General features: G+C 47.1%; 1 protein-coding gene across 3 annotated transcripts; it reads right to left on the bottom strand.

The window, feature by feature from the left end:
* Positions 1-1,563: 1,563 nt before the first annotated feature.
* On the bottom strand, positions 1,564-8,900 carry LOC144172641 (uncharacterized). Of its 3 annotated transcripts, XM_077701285.1 has the most exons (6): positions 8,584-8,900; positions 8,419-8,517; positions 6,316-6,384; positions 6,120-6,209; positions 3,822-3,887; positions 1,564-3,277 (listed from the first exon to the last, which is right to left on the bottom strand). In XM_077701285.1, the coding sequence occupies exons 1-6, from the start codon at positions 8,786-8,788 to the stop codon at positions 2,256-2,258; spliced, it is 1,551 nt and encodes a 516-aa protein (XP_077557411.1). In that variant the 5' UTR covers positions 8,789-8,900; the 3' UTR covers positions 1,564-2,255. The 3 variants fall into 3 exon arrangements, 2 of the variants coding, with proteins under 2 accessions (XP_077557411.1, XP_077557412.1); XR_013323071.1 differs by having other exon boundaries at positions 8,419-8,900; XM_077701286.1 differs by lacking the exons at positions 1,564-3,277; positions 3,822-3,887 and having other exon boundaries at positions 6,003-6,209; positions 8,419-8,900.
* Between the last annotated feature and the right edge of the window lie 1,919 nt (positions 8,901-10,819).

Genomic DNA, 10,819 nt, shown 5'->3' with positions numbered 1-10,819 from the left:
TTTCGCACGCGGTACCAGAGGTTGCCTAAAGAACCACGGCCGCACAACCTAGGCGGACTTCTGAGGACCGTTTTGCGGTTTAACGAGTTCCAGTCGCCCGCTATGGCAAGAGGACAACGCATGGAAGAAGAAGCCAAACAGCACCTCCTCCAGATTTTGCGTGCCGAAGGCCACGGCGCCAAACTGGAGGATCATGGGCTCTTCATTTACTCCGAGTACCCATTCGTTGGCGCATCACCAGACGGTGTCTTGACGTTTGATTGTAGCTGTTGTTCTGGGCGCAGGGTGCTCATTGAGGTAAAGTGCCCAACTAAAGTTGAAAATTCTTTTGCCCGAAATTCTTTGCAACCGCTGCCCCATTACTACACACAGATGCAAGTGACCATGGGTGTGATGAAGATCGCCACTTGTATATTCTTTGTTTTTGCGGCGGAGGACAGCTGGCGGAAGACGGAAGTGTTCTTCGACCAACAATATTTCAGCGAATGCATAGAGGCAGTTCGCTCCATCTATACGGAGTATATTTTCAATGGCATCAAAACTGTGTAAATACAGAGGCGATAATTGAAGTGCGACAGATGCAGTCTCTCCAAGCATGGCTAATACGTATAACTGACTGCGTTGACTGGCGCTCATTCACTAGTTAAATTTTGTGTACTTACTTTTGAAACTCGGGCTGTTGAATACTTAGTGTAACATGTTACAGACCCATCCCTTCTGGAAGTAGAGTTGTATACAAATGCAGAAAAGTGTTTCTCTCCAGCTTTATGGCATTGCCTAACATCGCTTATTATTTAATTACCCTTCTGTATTGCTGCTACGACATTGAATGAATAAACATTTTTGAAGCAGATAGTTCCGCATATCGTCAGCAGCTATCGATCCTTATACACTGTGGGAACTACATGGTACACATACAGCCCTTACAAGTTGTTCTGGTAATACCGCAAAGATTGTTGCCAGAAAGTTTTTTGTCGCTAATTTGCGCCCTGGTTCTTAGGATTCTGTGCCACCAATGACCGCTACAGACAGTTGAGGGCAAAGTCTGGCACGAAATACGGAATACTCTTCATGATATTAATATTAAAGCAGCAGTGAATGTGACAGTTCTCCTTCCAGAATAATTCAGGAAATGGGCTTAGCTGTTCCTGCCGAGCTGGTAGGAATCCTCCCTTTACTAAAATACAGAAATAACTTGAAATGCGTACCCAGCAGCACCAGGAACAAGAAAATAAAAGCGCTCACTTCTCATGCGCAGGCAACATGCAAAAAAGGAAACCAAAAGAACAAGTTATAAACATCAGGCATCCTTTGAAAAGTTGGTCGACTCTCGCGTACAAGCCTCGTATTTTCTGAAATGAGAATGCCGGGTGTGGCAGTAGTAAAACTATAGACAAAATAATAATGCCAGTGCACAGTGTTCCCAGACAGCAACGGAGTTTAATATAACACAAGAAGAACGAAACCACACATTCATGAAAATCGGAGTTGACATTGACAATTCAATATGAAAATGTACGCAACGTTTATATAAATATTAACAAATGTATTCATGATGTGTACATGGCACCAGAAGCGTCCAATGTAAGCTGGAATCTAGAAATGAGAATTGCCAGGGGGTAGCAAAAACACCGGTCATTTTTCGGTGTGGACGCAAAAAAATTATGCACATAAGAACGTCTCATTCATAACATTGAAATATTTATGAGTATTATGTAGACCTTCACATCCGGGAAATTCCAGCCCTCCTCCAAGTGCTCAGACTCTAAAAAGGTAAACGCTAAAATTAACCAGCAGGTGTCTCACGGGGACTAGCAAGCCCCGCAGTGCCGCTCCGCACTGGCGAAGAGTATGTCTTTCACAGTGTTCAAGGCACGAAAATAAGAGTGAAAGGGTTTATCGCGAGTATTGCAGGGGTCGTTTAAAAACCTTTCTAAATGTGGCATACATGACACGCTTGCATATAATCGTTTGCTCTGGAAATCTTGTGGACCCGCCGCGCTAGCTAAGTGGCTAAGGCGTTGTGCTGCTGAGCACGAGGTCGCGGGTTCGATTCCCGGCCGCGACGGCCGTTTTCTGATGGAGGCGAAAAGCAAAAATGGCAGTGTGCTCGAGATTTCGGTGCACGTTATTGTTCCCCAGGTGGTCAAAATTAATCCAGAGCCCTTCCCTGGGGGGCGCCTCTTCGCCGGCGTTGCGTCGGCGCATTAAACCCTACAATCAATCAATAAATTGCGTGCGCGTGATGGGGGAGCTTACGAGCGAAGGAACCTTTGGTTAGCGAATATTGCTGGCGAAAGGTTAATAATGCCCCCCAGAAGCTTCACAATATCATCAAGCACAGGAAAAAGGTGTACAGGGAAGTGACCCTGAAATATCTTGAAGGCCTTGAGCCTTTGAATCGCACGCTCTACGTGCACACGCGCTCTTGCAATCTCGTGCGTCTTGGAAGCGTCGTACGCCGACATTTGCCTCTTTTTCTGCAAAAAGGGCGGTCTCACCAGCTCTACACCTCGTTCTGTGCAGAGTTTTTCTATCAAAAAACCCTTGTCGACCATCACCTGGTCACCCTGGAAGCACCGCGACAGAACTGTGGACTCCTTTGTGAGGAAGGTGTCAGATGCTTTGCCTCCATAGCACTTACTCAGAAACACTATCATCCCACTTGGGGCGCAACCAACAAGCAATTTGCCAGTGTATGTCCGTTTGTAGTGACTGAAAGTTAAAATGCGGGAAGTGGTGTCTTTTGGTCTTTGTAAGGGAATTTCAGTGCAGTCCAATATCAGTTTAGTCCGTGGGTATTTCTTGAAATAGTGGGTCAGGTTGTCAGCAAGAGATTCATCTTCAGGAAAGAAGATGGCGTCACCGAGTATGTGCGCCAAAATGCACACCGATGTTTTGAAAAGTTTAGATACAGTGGTACGGTGAAGTTTGAAAAGAAATGCAAGAAAGCTAACTGATAGGTTGTGGTAAAGCTTAATCAGCACGAGTAGCACGGTCTCTTCGGCAGCAAGGGCAAAGTCACGTCGCGACATCTTGCTTCGTACGGCCTGAAACTCGTTCGCAATGTTTTGCACAAGGCAAATGCACCCGACCCCCGTTACTACAGCCATCTGCTTGTCTGTACGTATTATGTCGAAGGACAATAGCGGCTTGGTCTGCTCGTGGGAGATGGGATCTGCTTGCACACCGACGCAATTGCTTTCGGGCAGAGGTGCCGGTGAACACGTTGCTAGACCTTGTTGCTGAAGCACCTCCCAGAAATCGTTGTTAGCACCTACAAAAAAATACGATTGCTTGTAAGCATAGTGACTTCTAATCGCTATTATTTCTATGTTGATGCTTAATGTAACGCAAATGTTGTCCACTTTTCAGTCAATAAAATATCCTCCGCCTGGGATAGAGGCTTTTCCATGGAAGAAAATTAATTAATCAGTCTTCATTCGCTGCCTTTTAACAACTTTGTAGCCAGGGGTGTATTACTTGCAAATTAAAAACATGTTGACATAATTACAAACAGTACTCAAAGGTGAAATTATCATAATAATCATCATTATTGTTACTACCATCGTCATTATCATAACCCTATTCAGGTTCACTGTAGGACGAATGCCTCTCCCGTTGTCCTCCAAACGTTCCTGTCCTGCGCCAGCCGAGTCCATTCCTTACTTCCGAATTTACTTATTTCGTCCGTTATGCTTGCCTAAAGGTACTACCTGGCTTTATAAAATTCAGACCACGGCACAATGTCCTTCACCTTTGAAGACATTGAAAAATAAACATACTCAAGCAGAGAGGTTCCTAGGCAATTTTTTATATACCTGAACAATCTTCGTCGTCATCAATGAACTCATCGTGGTCGCACGATATAGTCACTTCGCTGTCATCTGCAAAACAGGAGCCGGGCCAAAAGAACCTAATTATATGAAGTTCCGCAAATCAGCTCTCCCAAAACATTGAACGAAAATACCATAACATATTATAGAGAAATATACATCATCATCATCATCATCATCACCAGCCTATCTACGCCCACTGCAGGGCAAAGGCCTCTCCCATTATTCTCCAATTGCCTCGGTCCTGTGCCAACTGTGACCAATTTATCCCCGCAAACTTCTTGATCTCATCTGCCCATCTAACTTTCTGCCGCCCCCTGCAACGCTTGCCTTCTTTAGGGATCCACTCTGTTACCCTTAATGACCAGCGGTTATCTTGCCTTCGTATTACATGCCCTGCCCATGTCCATTTCTTCTTCTTAATTTCTACTAATATGTCTTTAACACCAGTTTGCCCCCTGACCCACTCCGCCCTCTTCTTGTCCCTTAATGTTACACCTATCATTTTCCGCTCCATTGCCCGCTGAGTCGTTCTCAATTTAAGTTGAACCCTCTTAGTGAGCCTCCAAGTTTCTGCCCCGTAGGTGAGTACCGGTAAGATGCAGCTGTCATACACTTTCTTCTTCAGCGACAATGGTAGGCTGCTATTCATTATCTGAGAATGTCTGCCATATGCACCCCACCCCATTCTGATCCTTCTAATTATCTCTGCCTCATGGTTGGGATCTGCTGTCACAACTTGGCCTAAGTAGATATATTCGCTTACCACTTCCACTGCCTCGCCACCTATCTCAAACTGCTGTGCTGTCCCGAGGTTATTGATCATTACTTTAGTTTTCTGCATATTAATTTTCAGGCCCACGGTTCTACTCTGTTCGCCCAGAGCGGAAAGCATGCTTTGCAATTCGTCCCCCGAGTTACTTAGTAAGGCAACGTCATCAGCAAATCTGAGGTTACTGAGGTATTCTCCATTAACCCTTACTCCCACCTGTTCTCAATCCAACGTTCTGAATACTTCTTGTAAGCATGCTGTGAATAACATTGGAGAGATTGTGTCTCCTTGTCTGACACCCTTCCTTATAGGTATTTTACTGCTCTCCCTATGGAGGATGATGGTAGCTGTAGACCCACTGTAGATATCCTCTAGTATTCTTACATAATGCTCATCTACCCCCTGGTTCCGTAATGCCTGAATGACTGCTAGGGTTTCGACCGAGTCAAATGCTTTCTCATAATCTATGAAGGCTATATATAGGGGTTCAGTATACTCAGCGCACTTCTCTATCACCTGATTGATCGTGTGAATATGGTCCATTGTTGAATAACCTTTACGGAACCCTGCTTGTTCTTTAGGTTGACTGAAATCTAAGGTTGCAGAGATTCGGTCAGCGATTACCTTGGTAAATACCTTGTAGACGACTGACAGTAAGCTGATCGGCCTGTAATTTTTCAAGTCCTTCATGTCGCCTTTCTTATGGATTAGGATGATGTTCGCGTTCTTCCAAGATTCCGGTACCATTGCGGTCATTAGGCATTGTTGCGGTCATTAGGCATTGTATACATATACATACAAATATACAAATATACATATACCCGCAGTAATATTGCAATTGAGTGTGTTCACTGAGAAAAGCATTGACCGCTTAATTTACGCCAGTCTAATGAGGGCGTTTATAATGTCGAAGAAGGGCCAAGTCTGTGCGTGATTTCCTTCGCACTGAGGACAATTTCAGCCAGGCTGAATTTGTCTCTTGCTGAAAGAACAATTGCATAGGACCACTTCAAAATAGCAGTAGGCACACTGACATCAAGCTGTTTATATTTCCATTTCAACCACAAGCAATGAATGCGAAATTTCCATTGCACAACCAGTTATTCACTCCACCAGTAAAACAAAAATTCCACGCCTCCACTTAGCGCTATTCGCGTTCTCTTTTATTTTTTTAACTTCGAGTTTTTGCCGCGCGGCATATGAGAGGCGGTAACCGCAGAGGGATTCAGTTTTCTCCTACGCATGCCAGAGTTCTGCACTTTTACGCGGACTATTACAAGGTTCCAATATAAGTAATGAAGCATACTTCAAACGGTTTACTCCGAGCTCAATGAAGAACTGTGGCCTAACTCTTATGTTGCGTACAGAATAGAATACATTAATATATAGCTCAATCGCGCAGTGCATTCATATAGACAATTTGAGGCAGATCATTCCACGGTCCGTTTAACGTGGTCGCTTGTGACGCCGTGTACATATATATGCCTTTTCGTGGGGAAGTTAGTCCTTACGATCCGTTAAAGTCGCTGTTGACGAGCCGTCTGCTGAGGTCGATGGGGTGGCTTCTGCAGGAACTGCAGGAACGAATTCTCTGTTTCCACCTGTCGGAACATATGAAATAGGAGACGCTTGCACGTATAAATATTCCACTGGCTATCAAATAAATTTCACGAAAGTGACACATTCTGATCAATGCGGATAACTCACTGCTGCCTTGGTGTACAGCGTCTTCTGAGCTGGGCGGGGATTCTTTGTGCGCAGCACACAGTGTTCGATCTGCACACAAAAAAAAAGACAGCTGAACATTTTAATTACCCCCAGTAATTTCTCCTCACCTGAACCTCGTTTTCCTCACCCCTTCCTGGCGAAGTGGCGGTGGCAGATTTTCGTACCTTTTCCTCTCTACACTTCCGCGCCAATGTCTGACAATAAAGCTCATTTCTAATTTTTCAATGGCAAATCTTCATTCAGAATGGTGTTACTTTAAACAAAAACGCATAATCCCCCTTCACAGAAGTCTATAGCTCCACAGAATGCAATGATAACTGTTTAAAGAAATTGCATGCACACACAACCACAAGCATGATTCCGCCATTTCTGGTTACCGGCGTGTGATACAGAATTGATTAACATTAATTAATAACAATTAATTATGTTAACATATACGCCTAGTGAAAGGGCATTATTGAGGTTACTGGTGAAAGTAATGCACACAGCTACATGCAAACAAAAATCGCCCAAAACGAATAGGGTGAAAAGTTGGCACTAATGTACAAATCATTCGTTGTAATACAGCTGTGTGGACAACGCTCTGATCCATCTCTATCCTCAAAGTAAACACTGGCATGTAACTCTCACTCAACTGCCAACACAAATCCGCCGAAGTGCTTGTTTGTTACGGAATGCGAGATAAAGGTTTCGTTTGCTTGCGGAACTGCAAGTAGAAGATCACAATGGGCTCAATGTTTCAACATCGAGTTCAATCTACTTCCGTGCTTCTGGTCCCGTTCCTCGGTGACCATTTGTGACCCGAAGAGTAGAAGGCTTCTTTGCCCGTATGCGGAGCAAGGAATTCCCCACCAGTTACTTAGAGCGAAGAATATGGGTTACGGAGATAATTATGTTTTTAGCAATCATTTATCACTGCTCTTTATTTCCACCAGACAAACGCATTGTACTGGCCTTGAAATAGTAGCACTTCCGTAACAGCTGCAAATTTCCCCACTGCGTGACTGATGCATTAATGTCTCCATGCATTGTGTCTAAGCGCGGGATTTGTTTCATTTTATTTAACGCGACGGGCGCACCCGGCGCCTCCAGCCGCGCGTCTTTGCTGGGTCGGTTGGAGCCGGCTGCATTTCCACCGTCGCGATTATGCCGCTGTTACGACAGCTTGCCTCCACCCCCCCCCCCCCCCCCCCCCCCTTCTCGCCGCCAGCACAAGCAGGGGGAAGAAAGAGTTGGGAGGCGAAGCAGAGACCGCTTGCTTCCCCCCTCGCATCGTTTGGTGGCTGACCGTTACGCTGTTTTTCTCTTTTTTTGTTTGCAGACAGATCCCCGGGACCTCGTCTTTTTGTCGAAGCCAATGAGCGTTGGTGTTGCAACACAGTCGCAGTTTAAAGCATGGTCTTTTTTTTTTTTTTAACTCGACGTGTCGCCGTGCCGCCAGTGCGGGGAAGTTAGCGGTCGAGGTCGCTGGCTTGTGTCCGTATCTAGTGCGTCCGTGATCGTGGTTGCAACCCCGTGAATAACCCCGTGCTGGGGCCGTTCCACGTCTACGAGTCGGCCGGCCCGACTTATGTGCGCTCTTGTGTCTCCATGTTCTGGCGTGCGACGAGCGCTGGATGCCCATTCCGATAACAGCGTGTGGATATTTGTAGCTGTGTCTATTTGGTGCGGATAATGGGATGCTGTCCGCGCATGAAGCGTACCTTGGGCTGCTTCGCGTGAGTATTGCACTCTTGTCCGCTGCGAAACTGGTGCGAGATAGTTTTCCCTCTGTTAGCGGTGCTGGGCTCGTTCACTTTCGCGTGATTTGTTTCGAAGCGAAGGGTGATAGTGAAAAAAAAAAAAGTTACCGAGCAGCTTTATGCACAAGGCTCGAGTTTCGTACCGGCCTAACAGGCTGTCTACCGATTTCGCACGCAGTACCGTAACAATTGCTACACTGATTTGCGATTCCGACCGCAGTGAATGAGCTGCAAGGGAGTGGCGCGCCGAGAACGTTAATAAAAAATGGACCCAAGGCAGTTTTCGTTTGTCCGCCCTAAAAAGCAGTGTGTTCAATGCGAACGCAAGAAAAATTTGTACCTTTCGGGAGCTTCCGAGGTTTCCGCAGACGATCATGTGAACCCAGTGGTAGGTTCTCCGATGGAAGAGCTGTTTTTTTCAGTCGTGGTCTTTTAACAGCTGCGAATGTTTGAAAAGAATTTTATAGGGTAGTCGTATTTGTTGCGATTTGGGTAATAATTTTACCTTTTCCGTCCGTATTGTTGTGCGTAAAGCACTCCGCGGTGAAGTGTCTACTGCAGACCGAGTCATATTTGCTGATCTTCCTTCGAAGTTTTACCTTCGATATCCACACCTTGCGTTGGGTTTTGTGCTGCGGAAACCGGTGCAGGCTTACAGCTGGAGTAAATGCCGTGGATTTGCATTGCGGTACCGCGCAGCACTTCACCATACTTCAAAGCAAATTTTCTTGAACGATGAGCGCCCTATTCCAACCCATGTATTTTGGTCGTCTGTTTCCCCTCTATAGAAATTAGACCGTGGCGCCACCTAGGCTATATAGAGCCACCTATAGGACGATCTCCCCCCCATATTGGCTGCGCCCTTCCCCGCGTCGCGGTCATACCGATGGCGCCCCCTCTCAGGGAATCGTTTTTTCTTCGCCTTCAGTCACCCCATTGGGATTTAACTCTTCAAGTCGCGCATATCACGGACACACCAGGCATACTTCGCATTCTCCCATTTTAAGGAGCAAAAAAATTGATAGGCTAGTGTGACGAGAGCTGCAACAGTCGTCTTCAAGTTTTCGAAATCCAGTTGACGCAATGGTGAAGCACAAGTGGCACCCCTCTCTCTCTACCAAGGGGGTTGGTAGCCGGTGGCGCTCAGCCTTCCCCTCCCCTCAGTAACGCCACCGTCAGTGCGGTCGTTGGTTGGTTGGTTTTAAGGGGGGACGCGGGTCTTAGAATGGTCAAAAATGGCCAAAATATCGATTTTGAGAAAATCCCATTTTTGGAATTATTGTGCCTTCAAGCACCTGCCTTCAAAATATCAACGTGAAATTCCATCGGGAAATACTCTAAAATCATGTTTTGAAACGCCTGCCACGAAATGCCCCGAATTGGGCAAAAGTTGCTTGAAATTCCCGCGCGCCCCGCGGGCGAAGCAGGTCTTGTTTTGAAGCTTGTTTCTTTGTGCGCAATTTGCGATATCTCAAAATGGCGTCGCTTGAGTAGAAGGACCGCCCTTGCCAGTTTTCCGAAGGCACCTTCTCGGCCGCCGATTGGCTAGAGCGGGCGCGCGTGGTTTGAGTTCGCCGTACGACCCCTCCCATTGGTCGGCGCGACTGCTGTCATGGAGGTCGCCATCATGGCGTCTGCTACGCGCGTCTGACGGAGTCCGCTCTTCTGGCGCAGCGCTCGCTTAGAGCAGTTTTGCTAGATCTTTTTACAGTTTCTTCTAAGTCTTCCATCGCGTACTTTCGTGACTGATGCCAGGAGGCGCACGTTTGAAGAAGACGACCCGTCATGCGTACTGGAAGCGAAAGCGTCGTCCGCCTATCCCAAAGTCGCGTGGTGAGACTTCGGGCCGCTCGACTCCGCCGGATGAGAATCGTTCGCCGCCTCGTATTGCCTCGCCTGCCCCATCGCCTGACCAACCACCTCCGGAATCCATACCTGGTCCAAGCATGTCTTGCCGGCTTGACACGAGGTATTACACGGCGGAGGAGATCGCCGCGCGTACGGAACACGCGGACGAGGTCAAGCGCGGTATGGAGACAAAGTCAGCAACGCAGCGGAAATTCGACCTCCTTGAAGTGGATTTGGCGCAATCAGAGGAAGAATCCGGCACAGATTTTGTCTTAGTGGATTTTGCAATGCTGAATGACCTTTTTCCGCACGTCAGGTGCGGCAAGTGCGGGCTGGCGGCGCCGGATTTGAGGAAGGCTGACCGGCAGTACGGCCTCGCCGTGAGGCTCGAGGTGACGTGCTCGGTTTGTGAACACCGTGTGGAAAATTTTTCCTCACCAAGGACCGAAGGATCCGGCAATATCACTCCTTTTGAAGTGAATATGAGGGCTTTGAAGAGTATTCAAAGCATCGGGAAGGGGGTGACTGCTCTGTCGGATTTTTGTGCTGGTATGAACTTGTCCCACAGAGGCCTGCACCACAAGACATTCCAAGCGCACTTGAGGAAAGTGGTTCAGGTTTGCGAGGACACTGCAGCAGCCTCTGAAGCTGATAGTGTGCGTGCCGTCAAGGACTTGTACTCGGACCTTGGTCAGCCGCCAAACAACATAGATGTGATGTTTGATGGCACGTGGATGACAAGGGGACGGTCTCCACACATTGGAGTGGGCTGCATCATTGAAGTGTACACCGGCTTGGTGATTGATCATTTAGTCCTCTCTAACTTTTGCTTAGGTTGCGCCATCGGACCCAAAGCTTCAGATGAGGGCTACGAAGATTGGCTGGCAGAGCAC

This window comes from Haemaphysalis longicornis, unplaced genomic scaffold (genome assembly GCF_048455015.1).
Source record: "Haemaphysalis longicornis isolate Haplotype H1 unplaced genomic scaffold, Haemaphysalis longicornis Haplotype H1 scaffold_25, whole genome shotgun sequence".
Lineage (NCBI taxonomy): Eukaryota > Metazoa > Arthropoda > Arachnida > Ixodida > Ixodidae > Haemaphysalis > Haemaphysalis longicornis.
The sequence above is the reverse complement of the archived record's forward strand: the minus strand, read 5'-3'. Positions and strand labels throughout refer to the sequence as shown.

What these genes read in the sequence shown, in the direction of transcription:
- LOC144172641 (XM_077701285.1), bottom strand. Translation starts at nt 8,788, where the DNA reads ATGGTGAAGTGCTGCGCGGTACCGCAATGCAAATCCACGGCATTTACT. An exon ending in ACCTCGGAAGCTCCCGAAAG is followed by an intron (nt 6,385 to 8,418) that starts GTACAAATTTTT and finishes TTTTGTGTGCAG; the next exon opens with ATCGAACACTGTGTGCTGCG. An exon ending in CGCTGTACACCAAGGCAGCA is followed by an intron (nt 6,210 to 6,315) that starts GTGAGTTATCCG and finishes ATGTTCCGACAG; the next exon opens with GTGGAAACAGAGAATTCGTT.